The sequence below is a fragment of the Ochlerotatus camptorhynchus genome, unplaced genomic scaffold (assembly GCF_037179485.1).
Source record: "Ochlerotatus camptorhynchus isolate MF236.1 unplaced genomic scaffold, CSIRO-AGI_Acam_v1.1 ptg000015l, whole genome shotgun sequence".
Taxonomy (NCBI): domain Eukaryota; kingdom Metazoa; phylum Arthropoda; class Insecta; order Diptera; family Culicidae; genus Ochlerotatus; species Ochlerotatus camptorhynchus.
The window spans coordinates 167,774-185,640 of NW_027040507.1; the positions used below are offsets into that span (position 1 = coordinate 167,774).

The window sequence follows — 17,867 nt, forward strand, 5'->3', positions numbered from 1 at the left end:
ATGTTGCTTAGCTTGCAACAAAAATACAACATCAGCAATTGAGCATCCACAAGTTTGCAACTCTTTTGAAAATTTTAACACCCATCCTCAAACTACACCGATTCATTAAGTTATTTGAAACTAGCGAAGTCAGTTATACTTATTAGTAAGCTTGATTTTCTAGGTCCAAACATTAATTGCTTGATTTTCCAGGTTTTAGAGTAGTTAAATCACAACATTTAAATACACACACATGATTAGTTTCATGTTAAGTCCGAAATGAGCAACGATTAGGGTAGGGAACTACTTCGGCCTAGTCATCCATTTTGGGCCTATCGAGCAGAAAACTTCAAATAAATCCATCATTTCAGAGTTAACAAGTCAATTACGCGTTTGATACGATACGCTAGTTAATAAGCTACCAAACGAAGTCAATGAGAACGCGTGATATGAAGGTTTGCACCGATTATTCCCAAAAACAAAAGAAGCACTCCGACCGAATCAATTTTTATCTTCATCCGATAGGCCGAGGTGAATTCATTGGCGTTTCAATGGCGTTTCAATGCGTTAGGCCGAATTTGACGTCAAGAAGCAGTGTTAGACTTTTGACCATATCTCAACGATTGGTTTATCTTTATCAAATCTTACGGTACGTGCGGAAAGGTAAATAAATTTGGAAGCCATCAGTAATAATAATATTCTGTTTGCTTAATAGGCCGGAAATGGGGTAGTTAACCCTATTACTTTGTGACGCAAAAATGAGAACAGCTTTCCGCCTAAGTCCCAAACCTCTAATTGTTCGAAACAAATTAATTGGCAGTAGGTTCAATATCACCATTGCAATGATTAATGACCAATTAATTTGTTTCGAACCATAGGAAATCCAAGGCTAAATAACAGGAATCTCACTATGCCCACCCTGTTCACTATGCACCTCCTTCCCCTACCTATAGAAAGCTGATACTGTCATACTCTTTTTTTAAGTTGCTTCAAGGAAAATCATATTTCCTCAAGACAGTACATGCCAACCCTAAATATCAGGGGCAAAAAAAACCTTTGATATGGTATAAGGAAAACGTAAAATGATTGACAGAGTTGCCCAACGTACCACATCAAACGTCGTGTAGGGGGAGGAGGGGCATAGTGAGCAACCCGTAGTTTGGCCCTGGATATCTAGCTGCATGAAACAAATCAACTGGCAGTAGGTTCAATATCATTATGCTATTGATCCTACCACCAACCAATTTGCTCCGAACGGCCGGAAGTCCAAGCTGGTGCACGGGATGCTCACTATGCCCTACCTGTTCACTATGCCTCTCTTACCCCTATGTAATGGCAGATTAATCAACATTCATGTACATCGGGGTTTTCTTCACCAAAAGAACAGGGTGTTTATATTTAAAAAAAAAAAGTTGCATTGAGAGATTCGTGGGTACTACAAGCTCTGCTAGTGGTTAGCATCATCCACGGACAAGTCCCGAATAACCTAAATTGTGCTAAAGTGACTACAGCTATCCCCCGAAGAACGCGTTACCCACTGAGTTGCACCCACCGCTTTTTCTCGGCGGGGTTTTAACTAGTCGGTCTGATTTTTTGCATGTGAGTAGTGTCAATGGAGAACTAGTTACTCGAGACAAAGCGGTGGGTAGAACTCAGCGGGTAACGCGTTCTTCGGGGAAAAGCTGTATAACACCACCAACATGAACACATGATATGGAACCGCTCACTTTAGAGCAAAATCAAGTACACATCGTTAGTAAAATTATTTTTCATAAATATGTTGAGCATATTTTGCCACTAGGTTGAAGGTTAAAAAATGTAAAACATCAAAAACAATGCTGTTAAAATTTATTTCAAGACATATTAGTACCTGTAGCAGGGGTTCCCTTCACCGCGCATGTCGTAGAGTAAATACTTACTGTTTGAATTTTCTATCTTTTCTGGACTATTAATGCTGCATTATACCGAAGACATCATATCAAAAAGACTGGCAACTCTTCCATTTTCTCATACGAACACTATGCCGCTCAAAGGTAAATGCTTCGAACGAAATTGATAGCAAAGATTACATTCTCAGAAGAAAGGTTTGTGTATTTGCTCATTTTTCTATGCGTTGCTTCCACCTTCACTCAAGCGCAGCGCTATTGTATCTGTCGCTTGGATTTTGGCAAAGTTGCCAGTCTTCTTGATTTGTTGTCTTCGATTATATACTAGTGGAAATTAATATAAGGACACATTAAAAACCATGGCTCCTCCCAAATCTAAGAATCAGAGGAATTCTATATCATGTTTGTTTGGAAGCCACATTATCATGCTACAATACGAGCCTAAGAAAAGAACCAATTGCATCATGTACGTAGGAGAAATAAATGGAAATGTGATTTTCTTCTTCGGAAATAAATATGTATAAGGGCGCCATACAAAAATGTATAGGAAATTGGTCATTTTCGAAACATTATTTAGCATGTCAACAATTATTGTGGCACCAAAATAATCAAAGAGTTAGGTCGTTCAAATAAGCAGTTATAAGCAGATCCAATCGCTAGAAGTTCTCGAACATCACAAAAATCATTGGTGGATCAACGATGATCACATAGTCTAAATCATCGTGGATCATCGCTGATCAATCAATGATTTGTGTGGTGCTCGAGAACTTCTAGCGATTTGATCTGCTTATGACTTTTTAGAAACGAATTCCTCTGATTCTTAGATTTGGGAGGAGATAAAGTCTTCGAAGTGTCCTTATATTAATTTCCACTTGTGTATGGTTTGTAAGTTATTGAGGTGTAAGTTTTTGTCTAAAAACTCGCATTCGTTATAAACTATAGGTCGTATTTAAGTTTATATACAGTCATATAGAGTCATATAGAGTCACTAAATAACTCGTTTAAGATGCCTACTGATCACATTTAACCTACTGCATTATTGTCGAAAACATAATAAGCGGTGAATGGAGACACAATAACGATCAATTCTCAATTCACTACAAAAATAAACTAAATTAAATAGTTAAACGCTCATTTTGGGAACTTTTTTAATTTAAATGAGCCGTGAATGAAGGTCGACCGGTGAACGGGCACCACACTGTATATTAATATGGAAAACACAAAATAATTTGACAAATCTTGACGAAACTGAGCACTGTTCTCGCTTTTGTAGTACACCCGCACAAACCGCACAAATTGTACATCCAACACATATACACGTCGATTCGCACACCTGCGCATTATTTGTCCTCCTATCATAGCGACTATACCGGCATCTTTCGTTTGATTATCTGTTTAACCATTCTCTTAAACGTACAGCCCAGCCCAACTCGCTACAAAGTGTAAATACCTATCTTTCATTTTCTTTGCAAAATATCTATGATCCGTTCTACTTATCCTAGGACTTTATACAGCTCTGCGGTTACTATAAACTATCCAACAACGAAACAAGAGACCTCTGGAACGAGTGCTGCACAAGATCCCATCTAAAACCTTGGTCCCCGCGGTCTAGAGATATGATTGTGGAACGCTTGCGACGGATATTGAGTATACGACGGTGGTCTCGCTGGAAAGGTTTTCAAAATAAACATAAAATTCAGTTACGTCCGGTTCGGGACTTTCCCTTACCCTCTCACTAGTGCACAGCCATCGGATGCCATCCATCGTGTCCTGAGACGACAATGGCAACCCGCGGCTGTCTATTTACTAAAAGCGTTAATTGTGAAAAAAAAAATGATGTTATACACTACGCTCACAGTTGCAGCAATCGGTTTGCGGCTTGCGCTACGGTGAATATCTGTTTTCGTACTTGTTGAGTAGAGCTTTGGTATGTTCTCGACACTACAACACCTTTGGTTTTTGTCTAGTAGCCACAATAGTGACAATAGAGCGACACTAGCTAAGTAGTAGTGGTAGTGGTAGTAGAAGTAGTAATAGTAACGGAAGTAGTAATGTACCAGCACCAGCGGGATTCGGGATTCAGGAGTTTGCCTCACTCCACACACTACAGAACTACAAGCAAAACAATGTAATAGGGCACATGTTAGTTGATACTTCAGTTTCTTTCGGTCTGCGTTGGAAGCTATAATAAAGGGGGTGGGGGCAGGGGTTTGTTGTTTTGGTGGAAAATCCTTTGCGATGATGATTGCCAATCCAAGAAAAAAAAAAACGAACATAAAATCAATGAAACGCCATTGCTTTGTGCAACAAAGATGGTCAAATGTGTCATAAATAGATATTTTATTTGATTCTCTGATTTGTGTATTTTCACAGACATAAAGATCTCTCAACAACGGTATATGTAATATCTAGTATAGAATTAAATATAGAGCTCGTATTTTTTTATCATTATGCGACTATTTTTCCTTTTCATCTCTGAATTGTGATGGTGGAATACATCTAGGTATACTTTCAATATCATATGTGTATATAATCATCTAACTGGCCGTATTTCGCTTTGAACCATGGAATATTCTGCACTCAGTTGTAGAACTAATCTTCCTCTCTAGTTACACGACTCCCTTAATCTTGGTATAGATTCAATAGTAGAATTGTTTAACTTTTGTTTGATTATTGTTAATTGTGTTGATATAGAAAGTGGTTACACAAAGAGACGCGTGTGTTTGTAGCTGCCTTGAGGACATTTGTTTTGATTTGATTTCATTTTGATTAAGTTTGTCGATATTTGTGAGGCTTTTACAACAATATTGGTTTTGACTTTTCAGTACACACTAATTCAGTCAGTAAGGTTTTACTGGGTTTTTGAAGTGCGAAACTGTTCGGTAAAAGTTTAAAAATCTGTGTTAAACTCAAAAATAAGAAAATTTCCCAAATAAGCTCTGTTGATCCCATTTAATGATAGAAAATACAATTTGTCGATTTCATTGATTCCTTACAGTCATTTGAATCTTTGCCGATTTTTTCAGCAATTCAAAAAACTGCTGTAAAATAATCTAAGTGTGCACACTGACTTTTTTGCCAGCTGTAGAAAAGGAATGATGTTGCTTTTAATTTGGCCTTTTTTTTTAGTTTTGGATTTATTATAAACCAAGGATGGGTAAGGTGGGGCAAAGTGTGTCACAAAGCAATAACTGATGATAACTGCACGGCCGTTGTTGAATCCAACTAAATTTTTGTTCCGTTTACTTAAATTCGCAAAAATGCAGACTAAGTAAAATTTTCATCGACTTTCCTGATACTTTTGATTTATTTAGTTAACGATGTCAATATTACCTAACCATTGTTTAGCCTTCAATGTATAAAATCCCTTAGAAATGCATGATTTTTGTTCACCCCGCACATTGATGCACTTTGCCTCACCATTTTTTAAGTTCAGATATTCCTGGGCCAGCCAATTTCATATATTATTAACTCACTGTTTGTAACAGTTGGATCTTATGTGTAACATCTTTTTTTCCAACCTACCCCTGAACTGAAAGAACCTTGAACAAGCTATGGACCGACCATTCCAAAATAATATTAAAATACACAACGTAAAACACAATGGATTGATAAACACTCCCACGCAGTTTTCCTATATACCTAATCGAAGACAGTAAATCAAGGAGACTGGTCACTCTCACAGATTCTTAAACACTCTAAAAATAAAGTGCAGTTGGCTCCATACGAAATTGATAGTGAAGAGACCAACCTCAAAAGATGGGTGTGTGTATTTGTGCTTCAATTCTGGCAGCAAGCTTGACAGCAGTAGCAAATAGTACAGAAACAAAATAATCATCGTCGGTTGCAAACAAATTACGGGAAGAAATTGAAAATCTTCCAAACAAGCGATTCTACACTTGGGGCACATAACTTCTAACGATCTAACTTCCTTCAAAAAATGGAATTATTCTACCAAAAATTACTTCTAAAATTATGTTCCTTTCCATACAGCGCTGGTGGTGTAGTGGTAAGAGTGATTGCCTCTCACCCCAAAAGGCCTGGGTTCAATATCAGTCGACGCCGCCGTCATCCGACATTTGATCATATTATTTCATTTTATAATTATTTTAAAATAATACGATTATCCTATGATTTCATGTCTGATTTATGTCTACTTTGGTTTTCGCAAATCGATCTAAAATCATTCATTTTATGGATGATTGTCATTTGGTTTGTTCATATTCCAACAGACGATGAATCGAATGACGGTCATCTCAAAATCATCTGATAATAGTTATAGGGCTTGAGTGAGGCAATAATCATTCGAAGCCAGGATGATGTTTTGGTTCAGTGTACAGGACGAAATTTCTTACTCCAGTGAACCAGCGGCAGTACACTGTACACAAACATCATCCTCTGATCGAATGAAACCTCAGACCATTCAAAACAAAACACCGAAATCGCTTTTTCGAATGATAGCTGCAACCGGATGACGGTTGTTTTGAAATCAGATGATTTTCCTCTCGAATACAGTATGAAACTTGTTATGAGTAGGGATAGGGCCTTCAGTTGAAATGCGTAATGCTCTCTGTAGAATGACTGTCATACGAAATAGAAATGCATATGGTATTGGTTCAGCCCCATAACGCAAATCATTCAAAACGATGATGTAAATAATTCTTTCGAACGTCATTTGCTGATCTGAGCTGACAAACGAGCTGGAAGAATATGCATCGCTATCAGAGCTGTTACGAACATAGGTAAAAGATGAAAACCAATGTTTAGCTAATTCGTGGTGAAGGAGGTTTTCTCCACCGCGAAATTTTTTTCTATCCATAATGGAATGGCTTATTTTGGCTATTCAGGATGGAAATGTAGATAATCAAATTATAAATCTAATTAAAAGCACTTGCATGTCACACTATTTTTAAATGTTTGTCCTCTGAGTGTCGTATGTTTTATAGCTAATTTTCAAACGAAAATCATCCTGTATTTGGATGACAGTCATATGGATGTTCATCATCTGACGACGAATTCAACCATAAGAAAATCATCCGCAATTCTAATGCATATTGTTAAAGGGCTCGAGCAATGCAATAATCATTCGAAGTATTGCGGATGTTTTGGTTCAGTGTAGCTCTCTTGCTTGGGAACTGCTTGGAAGACGACCGGAAGGCAAACGAAGTGGAAGGAGAAAGAAACGCCCCCTACGAGGGTGAGTTGTACCAAACATGAATTATCTTCGCTGAAACTAATGGAACGACTTTCCAGGGTGTTTTTAGTACGATCTCTAATTCATCGAAGAATGGCGGCCGGTTCACGACGACGGCAATCCGTGGGACGGCAAGCGACTTGTCCGTACGGCGAGTGGCCGATAGAACGACGTTCGTAAAAGGAAGTACGCGACGACAACGACGACGAGTTATAGCGATCTTTAGGCGACTTGTGGACCAGATGACAGTTGGAAGCCTATGGTTGCCCTCAGGTCACCGTGGTTCGAAGGATCGTATAGATGTTAAGTAGGAGAGAACCGAAGTGAGTACGTTCCTGTATAGGAGTTAAGGCGGGCGCTTCGCGACACCGATGAAAAGTAGAGCGATGCTGTTTAGTAAGCTTTAGTCGGAAGAGCCAAGAGGATGAAATAAGGAGACAAGAAGAGAAGAATAAGAGCCAAGAGAATGAAGTAAGAAGACAAGAAGAGAGAAGAAATGAGAATACACGTTTGTTGATAGGAATTCTCATGTTTTGTTTGATTTGTTGGTGCAAGTATTTTGCGTCTAGTCCACCACTTCGAGGTAGTTTTGCTCTACCATGTCGGGAAACCTACACACTACGAAAAAGACATGTAAATTTCAATGCACTGAGACCGACGAGAAAATCAATTCGCACTTTTCGTCGAGTTGCATATGTTTCAGTTTCAGGACACATAATTTTACATGCCACGTTTGTTTACGTTTACGTCAAAGCTGAATTACGTCTCTTGTAAAAATAATAATTTCTGAGTGTGTACAACATTCTTTGGAATTGTACCCTCAGAAATCGATTCCCTTGGATTTTTTGACGGATCCTGAAATCCACTTCACATTCGTCATTGAATTTCCCACAGAGCTACTTAAAATTTTTACTCTGAATTCTCACAATTGACTTGAAGTTCTCTCACTTCATTGGAAATTTTCTCTGCATCGGTGTTATCGCTAGATATATTTCTAGAATCCATTCTTATCCTAAATATCCAGTTCAGCCAAGGATCCTGATGTTTTTTAACAATCTCCAAAATCTTTTCCTTTTCTCTTCCTTCGAAGTCTATTTTTCACGGGTTTCTCCAGGTTTTTTCTCGGTTTTCCTGATTTCCCGGTTCACTGGTCACCCTGGATTATAGAAAGAATTATTTTCTAGTCAAAATTGTGAAATTTTATTCGAGTTTCGTTAGAGTGAGTCTTCTTGTCCCACTTTCCCCAATTTTGAAACTTCCCAGAAGAATGTTAACTTTTTTTGATAGTCACTTTAACACTCTTGGGTCATTCGTGACTTGTCCGGGGATGATATTTGAACTCGTAACTTTGAATTAAGGGGTATGGATGTTAAGCAGTACGTGGAGCCGTCTCCTGAGAGAGAGTGTTTCATTTTCTAAGCCTTATGGAGCTTTTCAGTGTTCCAAAGCTACATATAGCTCTCGGGAATCTTGCAAAACTGATTACCTTGACACACGAAGGCATGGCTAAGACGCATAACGCATAAGACGACATTTGCAGCATTCGATTATAATTTTTCGCAAAGGCCGATGTACACTATGACTCATAACGAATATAGGTTGTATCCGTTCGAAAGAATCTCGGAAAAAAATTCCATTAGAAGTCGGAAGAAGTCTGGAGATACGTTCAAAGGAAGTTTTAAATAACTTCTGGGATTTTCATGACATGTTAGATGGAAGAAACTCCCTGAAAAAGATCGAAGCAATTTGCTTGTTGATAAACTTTCGGGAATACTTCGTAGAAAATTTCCGGAGAAGTCGGAAGAAATTTCCGAAAAAAGCCAAAAAGACTGTCAGGGGTTGCCAGAAGGAACTTCAGGGGGTAATCGGAAGAATTTTTACGGTGGCAGAAAAACTGATAAAAGATTCCAGAAAAAAATCGTAGAAACTTATGGAAGAACTCGGGAGAATCTTCCACGGGAAGTCAGGGTAAACTTTCTGGAGGTAGGAAAAAACATCTTGGGAAGTTGGAAGCCAATTCTAGTGGAAGCCAGAAAGACTTTTGGAAGAAAGTTCGGAAGAAAATCAATCAAACTATGTAATCCTTTATTTCCGGGTAGGTTTTTCTTGTTTTTAGATGCAAAACTAAAAAAGTCCTAGAACAAAAACAAATAAAAAACAGTTTTTGTTCAAAATCAATAGCATGATAATTGTTTTCCAATAATTCTCAGATGAATCATCAAGAATACATATGAACGAGAATAATTAGCACACGGAGAAGCTTAAAAAAGTACTGACTATTTAATGGTAGATTGAAAAATATGTAAAGCCGTTGGTCCTCGGTTCATGAGTTTATAGTTCGATAGGTCTCCCTGGCGTCGGTAGCATTGGTATGCAGTACGGAAAACAAGATCGACGGAAAACAAATCAAGAAAAAAAGAGCACACATGAAGGTTTTTTTTATATTATAGAGGGGTTAAGGGTGCTTAGTCAGTTACTTGAATTATTTATCAACAACAACAGGCTCAATTTTTTTTTTCAAACCATCATTGGGAGCTACATTGAGGCTGTTGATGTTTTTTTTCTTTTCCTTTATTTAACGTCGGTCTCTGTTCCGCAATCTAGTGTCAATCACCGACGGACATCGATGGCCATCCATTGACGGCAACCGAATGTGCAGGAAGGCAGCTTCCACACCTGCGTAGGATATCGCACCCATTCAACACACATGGGCCGGGACCAACGGCTTTACTTCCCTTCTGAAGGAAGACGTGACCAGAGATTTTTATGCCTCAGAAAAATCCCACCGACCTCGGCTGGGGATTGAACCCAGACCCATTGGGGTGTTAGAAAGCAGTCACGCTTACCACTACACCACCGGCGCCGGCTGGCTGTTGATGTTGGCAGATAAATAAATTAATAAATCGAGCAACTGACTCATCTTGCCCCGTGGCCCATCTGGCCCACCTTACCCAATATGTGTTGATTTTTTTAAGGATGCACATAGGTAGTTCAGTTTTCAACGCCCTAAGCGTTGATATGTTTGAATGTTAGAAAAGTTACTCACTTTCGGAAAATGTTAATCCGAAGAACGAGAGCTTATTTAATAAAAACAACTATATCATCCGACCTTGCATGTTCTGAGTATTTAAGGTTAATAGGGAACGATTACTATCATGATAATTTTATCCACTTCAACATTCAACAATCTGACTATACCAAGGATGCTTTTTTTTAAGAAAATAGTTCTACTATACCTAAACGGTAGCTGTGCCTTTCATAGCTTATTCTTTGGTATGTTACAATGAACATAAATTAATGCTTGTTAAACCTAGTACCTGTTATTTTTAGCTTATAAATAGCGGATCATGCCTTACACTCGATGAAATCTTTTAATCCAAATTGTATGAACAAACCGACAAGCCTCGTCGTAGGTAAATTTTAAATGTTGAACAGATTCGACCAGACACAAAAAAAGAAAGAAATGCCATTCTATCCCTTTCTATCACCTGTCAGTCTTGGAATGGAAACACTCATTATACGGTTGGGGCACGACGGGGTAAAACTTACTTAACTATATAGTCTTCCAGGAGTGTGTATATCATTTACTGTCTTCTTGTGTGTAAAGGGGTAAAAAATACACCTACTAGTTGCACACTGGGTTTACTTTTTCATTGCTTCTATGCAGGATTGTGTTAAAGTGGTTCCTTGTACAGTCCTTTTTCTTATCACACTTTGCAATTTCAAGAGCACAAATCTCAAGATTTTTTAGGTTTATAAAATTCTGTAAATTTCAGACATTGCTTGCTTCTCCACAGCAAACAAAGTATTACTTTCGAATACGTGCATTCAGAAAAAAATTAATATTTTGATTTGCGAAATTGCGAAGTGTAATGGGACGCTACAAGGAATCACTTTAATCTAGTAGTAGTAGGTACCAAAATCAAGAACCTGTTGTAGTACCTACTTCCATTGCGTGTCATAAATTCGTTTAATCAACGTGCCAACAATATTGTTTGTATACTGTAAACATTTACGTTTAAAACTGGCAACAATTTACGTTACTAACTTTTATTTTGAAAACAACTCACCAAAGAGCTGTGCCTGTAAGAGAGCGCAAATGATGAACCAAAAAATAAAAATGACTAAAACCTTGGTACGTGCAATGACATCAACCCTTTTTTGTTTGTTCATTGATAACAGTCAGTATTTTATAGTGATACTGGTATTAATGTATGTGTGATGAGATTATTTTCTAGTGATTCACTGCTTATTCGCTGTAATCGGTTGATTAATCATTATTCATCATTAAATTTGGCATTTAAACGTCGGTCGACAGGGTTTCAGTGATGTCACATTCTACCGATTCGCTGTCGTCGTCCACCGAGGTCTCCACGAGCAGTTCTAGAACGATACACATGACAAGGGCGTTTTGTTGTTGTTGTAGAATCAAAGATGATCTGACCTAATCGTCACGTTTAGCGTACATTTAACCATGCTAAGTGTGCTACCGAACATCATGCATCACGGTAAGATTTATTTTTCGTGGAAATCAGAAAGTGTGCAACAGTATTTTGATACAGGTATTCTTAGAAGAAGAAAAAAATACACCTAACGAGTACAATCGATGTTCCTGCATTCCTGAGGAATGAATAATAATGGAATGAAAATCAGATAAAATTACCCAGGTTTATGGACAAAAAAAAGTAGGATAATCAAACAAAAGCTTCCAACTCTGCAGGCAATCGACAATCATTCGCAAAGGATTAACACAATCGAACCGAATATGGGGGTTTTTAAAATATGACATTTAATTTTCAATTAGCTAAGACAAGCATGCAAGTATTAAATAGAACAATCAACTAGAAAGCACAAAACGGCTTACCGGGAGCTGCATTGCTGATTACGGTCACCGAACTGCTCTCGACCGAGAGGTCTATACTCGGTGGCAACGGTGGCGGCGATTCGATCGAGAGGGGCATCCCACTGGATTCGTGCAATCGAGCGGGAATGGCCGGCGGAAGGTTGCTGTTATTGGTTCCGGTAACAACGGTGGCGTTTGCGTTCCCAGTGCTGCCCGCGTTGCCCGTGTACATCGGCGAGATGGCGTTTACCCCCGGCGGTACGTAGGTGGGTGTGATGGGAGAGATTCCAACGGCGGCTATGATACGGGAGGACGAACCAAAGTTCTGATGCGGCGTCGGGTAGGATGATAGAACCGTGCTATTACCGGTGATTCGTCGGTGTGCTGCTTGCGCTACGGGAAGGAGCAAAATAAATCTCGGTATCTTAGGAAAGCTAGGGCAAAAGGAATCTTACCATAATTGGGAGGACTACGGAAGGAGCTGCTCTCCGGTGGGAGTTCCATCGGTGGTGGCAGTTGACTAGTGGAGTCCACGGAGCTTTCCAATATCCGGCTGGACATAACCGTGGGTCGTCCGTTCGGGTACATCGACATGGTGGCATTATAGTTGGGTGGAGTGGGGTGCATGTTGGATAAGTGAATTCCGCTGGAAACCGCATAGCTCGGATGAGTATTCGGATATTGGTGTGGTGGTCCGACGCCACCGCCGGAACCACCACCAGTGCCACTACCAATGCAGCACTGACTACCGCTGGAAGCATGCGAAGGACTTATCGAGATACCGGCGTGATGATGATACGGTGTGTGATGGGTATGGTGGAAATGGGACAAATTGTTATGATGCGCAAGCTGACTATGATGATGGATGTTGTTCAATGGAGGCGGCAATACCGCTCCTACCGATGGATGTCGTGGTTGATGAGGTCGAGTTTTGGTTTGTTCTGAGAGTGAGAGCAGTTTCTTCACTGCCTGTGGTGATGCGGCTCCGAACTTGGGCGCTCCACTATTGCCGCTGCCGGAGCTTCCTATTGAGAGACTACTCATGCCAAGACCTAGTGCTCCCTTTTTGCCCTCGCTAGTGGAGCTAGTACTCGATGTTGTGGAGAGCGTGGGAGAAGGATAGCGTTTTCTCACCTGCACATTGTTCGGTGTACTGCCTCCTTGTTGTTCGCACTCGAGCGACAGTTTGTGTAGTTCATCCTCATCGGTGGTGACTTTCATGTTGTTCAGATAAGCCTTCACTCTTCTTACCATTTGAGCTTCCTCGAACATCTTTTTCGGATTGGGTGCAGCCGTCGACTTTTTTCTTCGCTTTACTGTTTGACTGTGTACCGCAGGCTGCGGTGGAGGCATCATCAGATTCCCGCTGGATGGAACCGACATTTGATTCAGCGCAACCATGGCCGAACTCGGTGGCTGACATTTCAACTCAAGCATTGTAAGAATGTCATACGGTGAGTTGCACATTTGCAGCAGGGTCCTTACTTCCTTGGAAATCATTCGTAGTTTCTCAAAATTAATCAGACTATCTATCTTGGAATCGTTTCCCAGGTGAATGAATGTGAGATCTTTCTTCACCACGGGATAAAACGGAATGACCGGATGTTGAGCATTCAGCTCAGTTTGTATCAACTGGCGATACTTCGACATATTCCTCGATGGATCCATCAGTTCCTGCAAGTCATTGAACAGCTTCTGATATTTGGAAGGTAACTTCTCCCACGTCTGCCTCAATCGCGACACCGCCGCATGTCCCAGCCCACTAACTATTGCAAACAAGCTATTGAAGTTCTTGCATTCCTTACAGTGTCGCGCTATCTTGATAAATTGTTTGATAATTTTACACCGCCGCATCATGTTATGCTCGCTGCAAACCTCCGTCACGACCCAAAACATTTCCCTATTGACTAGCTCGGCAAACTTCACCAACATCGGCTTACCATAGCGACTCTTCAAGCTGAACAGATCATCGACATACTCGGTAGATTCTATCTGCCTGAATATCGAGAAATCTTGCAACGTCAGCTGAATGGCCAGCTCGTTTGCGTTTAGCTGCAAAAAATGTACCGCACTCTCACGGATCAACTCCGGTGCGACATCGTCAGGTACCAGGGTTTCAGTGATTCCATTCGTCTTCAGATAATACCTCGAACTCAACCCGATCCGCTCGGCGAGATTCTGCAGCTGATCCGGCAGCCGCCTTTGCTTGATCATTCCGCCTTCCCCTACGCTAACCTCGCAAAGCGAAAAGTTTGAGCTGGGATCATGAATGCCAAACTCTTGCAGCGCCAGCATAACCACCTCATGTGCCGTGGTCTCCTTATGCACTAGTAAATATTTGCACGTTTGATCCGATTTGTAAACTTTGAGAATATGTTCAGGATAATCGCTGGCTCGAAGTTCCTCGTAGTAGAGGGTGCCGCTTTTTGGAATGATTGCCTCAGTTGAAAGAGTTTTCGCTGGTGTATGGTGATGCTCCCTTAGGTCCGGATTGCTTTGATACGTCGACGTCGGTGGAGTCTCGTCCGAATCGGCGGTTGTTATCGAAGACGTCGAAATGGATGACGCCTGCGAGGAGAGATTCACGCTGATCCCGGAGGACCGGTCACTACTGTCGTAATTGCTACTGCTATTGTTGTTGCTATTATTGTTGATGCTGTCGTCCTGCAATGCCATATTCTTCGGAAGTAGATTCATCTTAATAAGAGCCTTCTGAAGACGTTTCTTACCGCCCAGCGTCATAAAGCTACCCTTATTATTGTTCATATGCGACGAAGATGGTGTCGACGCACCGGAATCCTTTCGACCGTAGTCATCCCGTACCGGCAGTGGCATAAGAAACTGTGGAATCGGCAGGAAACCAGCCTTGTCTACCAGATCCAGGGACTTTTGCGATTGCAGTAAATCTGCTCGTAAGCCTTTCTTCAAATCGATCTTCAACTTGCTCGAATCTCCGTCGGCATTCGACAGCATCCCCTTGAATGCCCACAGATTGCTCTTTATCGTTATGCTCAGGTGAGTAGTTCCCATCAATAACTCCATAGCTCGTACACACGTGATATGCTCAAAGTTCTGTCCATTGACTTCCAGTATTTGATCGCCTCTTTTCAAACCAACATCGTAGGCTTTCGTTTTCGGTTCGACTCTGGTGATGAAAATACCGCCCGGTCCACCGGAAATTTGAAAATTCAAATCCTCATCCCGTGAACTCCTCGCCAAGGTAACATTCCTTTCCCTAGCATTATGCTGAGCATACACGTGCAATAACCGTAGCTGTTCCAGCATATTTTTCTTCTCTAATGCAGACTCGAAAATTTCCAAAAATTCCATCATCTGCGGGTCGGTGTCAAAATCGGTAAAATGATTGTTCACCCACAGCAGTACTACCCTCGTAACACGATCACATATGTCGTTCGCCGAAGCTTGATGCATTGCGTCGATAAGGTCATTCCCATCTTCAGTCCCATCCACGTTGAACCACTTCAGCAACTGCTTCGATACGTCAATCGGATCGCTGATGAACGTCCGAAACGTTAGCAGGAAATCTTCCACATAGTTCGGATCCGTCTGGGTAGTGTCCTCAATCAATTGCTGTGTCAACCGGTCGACCGTACCTCGAATGACAACGTATCCCTTGCGTGATCCATTCTCTCCTGTACTGTTCCGAAGTTCCGTAACCACCACTACATGGCCGTCTTCCTCGATTTTCCTAATATTATCCTCCCCTTGATGCTGTATCCGATAGTAATCCGTCTGAGTGATACACACAAACTGACAATCATCACATTTGGTCCTCATAATTCCCCGATGATAAAGCTTATCCATTGTCGGCAAAATGCCGAAACTATCCCCTATATGCAGATATTCCATCTCCCCATTGCCATGCTCGATCTCCACATGCCCGTTAATGAGCACGCTCCACGAATCCAGCTCCTCCCCATCGTTCATCACAATGGTCCCGGCTTTCTCGACCACGGCGAACACCATAACCGAGCACAGTGCCCGCCTCACGGCAAATGTCATATTGGTGAAAGCCTTTAACTTTTGCGTAAACTCAAGCAATATCTCGATATCGTCCATCGTACGATCGCTCGGATCCTTCTCCAGGCATTCCCGTACGGTATCGCGAACACTTAAGCTCTGCAACGTAGGCAACGAAACAACAAACAACAAAACACAATTGACACATTTGCGACTGAAACAATCACTAGGCGACTATGGCAGAATACTTACATCGATGCTTTCCGCGATATCCTCCTCGTCGGAGTCCACCACCGATTCGACCAGCCCGGAAAGGTCGACCTCGTCCGAGTCGAGCGATGAGCTAGTGACGGACGTCATCGTGTCTGCCTGGCTGGTATCACTGGAATGCGATAGGCGGTTGCCCTTGTCGTATAGTTCCGGTGGTAGGCCGGCAGTTAACTGCAATGAAAGGGGAAACAATGACAGGGACGGGATCAGTTTTAAAATCACCGTGAATTTTTTTTGCGGTTTTCAATTAATTAAGTAAGTATTGAAGAAATCACTTAGTACGGTACATCGGATCTTAAATTGAAATACAGAATGCAATGCAAATCCCTTCCACTCATAATTAAAAATTTGAAATGTTGTCTAAATAAAAAAAAAACTAAATTTTTTCAGGAAGTAGTTTCTTATAATCTCTACTAATAATGACGATTTTCTTTAACACCTTTGCTTCCCAAATAAACAATGTGTATAACATAGATCAGTGACTCTATAAGGAGTTGTTCATGAAATACGTAGACAGTTTTGAGAGGTTGATGATTTTTCATCCAAAAGTAAATAGACATCATACCATGGCCCAACAGGACTTATATACACATGAGGATCCAGTGGAAGTGTCAAGGTGTTTATATCCTAGGCTAAAGGTAAGCTCCAAATTCGCTACTATCGTCGTCGTTTTCAGTACAGTTCGTATATTTTAAATTAACCATCGACCGTAGAAAATACATGAATTATCACGTATCTTAATCGTTCGTTACATACCAAAAGAGAACTTAATTGTACTTAGACGCAAAGCGCTGTGAATTGTGAGGTGCCCGATGACCCTGGAGGGATCGTTTTTGCTTACTGAGCCGAAAATCATGGATTTAACCCCAAGCTCTTCCACAGCACAATAAATCGCCATCGTAAATTGTATATTTAAGATTAACCCAGCGTTGCCAGATTGTTTTCGTAATGATCGGTATTAAATGATTAAAACATCGGTATTTATAGGTGTTCACTATTTTAATTAATTTTAATTTTTTCAAACTTTTGGACTAATATCGAAAGATATACTTTCCATGTAAGTCGGCAGAAATTTCTGGGAAATATTTGAATTAGTCTGTTAATCGTACTGACAAAACTTTCAGAGGAAGAATAAAGAAGATTTCGTGGAGGATTATTATTATTTAGCTTTATTAAGGAGGCTTTCAGCCTTGGGCTGGTTCGCCTCCAAATTTCGTGGACGAAGTTTGAAGAAAGTTCTAACCGATGTCGAAAAAAACATCCGATGACAAATACTGAGAAACTTCTGGCAAATTTTTTTTAGAAACTTTCGGAAAAAACAGAAGCAAGAAAAGTTTGGAAATCGAAAGCCAATCCCGGAGTAGCCATTTCCAGGTGATGTTAGGAGAAGCTCGGAAAAACCTTACAATAAGTCGGAAAAAAACCTACGGAGAGTGACTTATGGAGGAACTTCCAGAGGAAGACGAAAGAATCTTCTGGGAGAACTCGATAGATACATCCGATAGAACATTTTTTGAACTTCCTGGAGAAGACGGAAGAAACTTCCAGGAGACACTGGGAGAAACTTCCTACGGTACATTGAAAGAAACTTCTGGAAAAAGTCAGACACCAGAGGGCTTACGGAACAGTCGAAAGATACTTTAAGGAGAAGATGGGAAAATATCTGGAAGAAATAGATTTCTGGGGGATGTTAGCACAATATTCCCTGAAGTTC

At 40.6% G+C, this 17,867-nt stretch overlaps 1 protein-coding gene across 10 annotated transcripts in view; it reads right to left on the reverse strand.

Moving 5' to 3' along the window:
• Window positions 1–1,365: 1,365 nt before the first annotated feature.
• The window catches only part of PDZ-GEF (PDZ domain-containing guanine nucleotide exchange factor), a 78,825-nt gene continuing 62,323 nt past the window's right edge, over window positions 1,366–17,867 (reverse strand). For 6 of the 10 annotated variants that reach the window (XM_065222798.1, XM_065222819.1, XM_065222804.1 and 3 more), the window contains exons 3-6: window positions 16,136–16,324; window positions 12,358–16,042; window positions 11,924–12,295; window positions 9,980–11,442 (exon numbers count right to left, since the gene is read on the reverse strand). In XM_065222798.1, the coding sequence (XP_065078870.1) occupies window positions 11,360–11,442; window positions 11,924–12,295; window positions 12,358–16,042; window positions 16,136–16,324 (4,329 nt within the window). In that variant the 3' untranslated portion in view covers window positions 9,980–11,359. Of the gene's footprint in view, window positions 3,532–3,710; window positions 3,978–9,979; window positions 11,443–11,923; window positions 12,296–12,357; window positions 16,043–16,135; window positions 16,325–17,867 lie in introns of those variants that run through there. The other 4 variants (XR_010517675.1, XR_010517676.1, XM_065222838.1 and 1 more) reach the window with 4 other exon arrangements.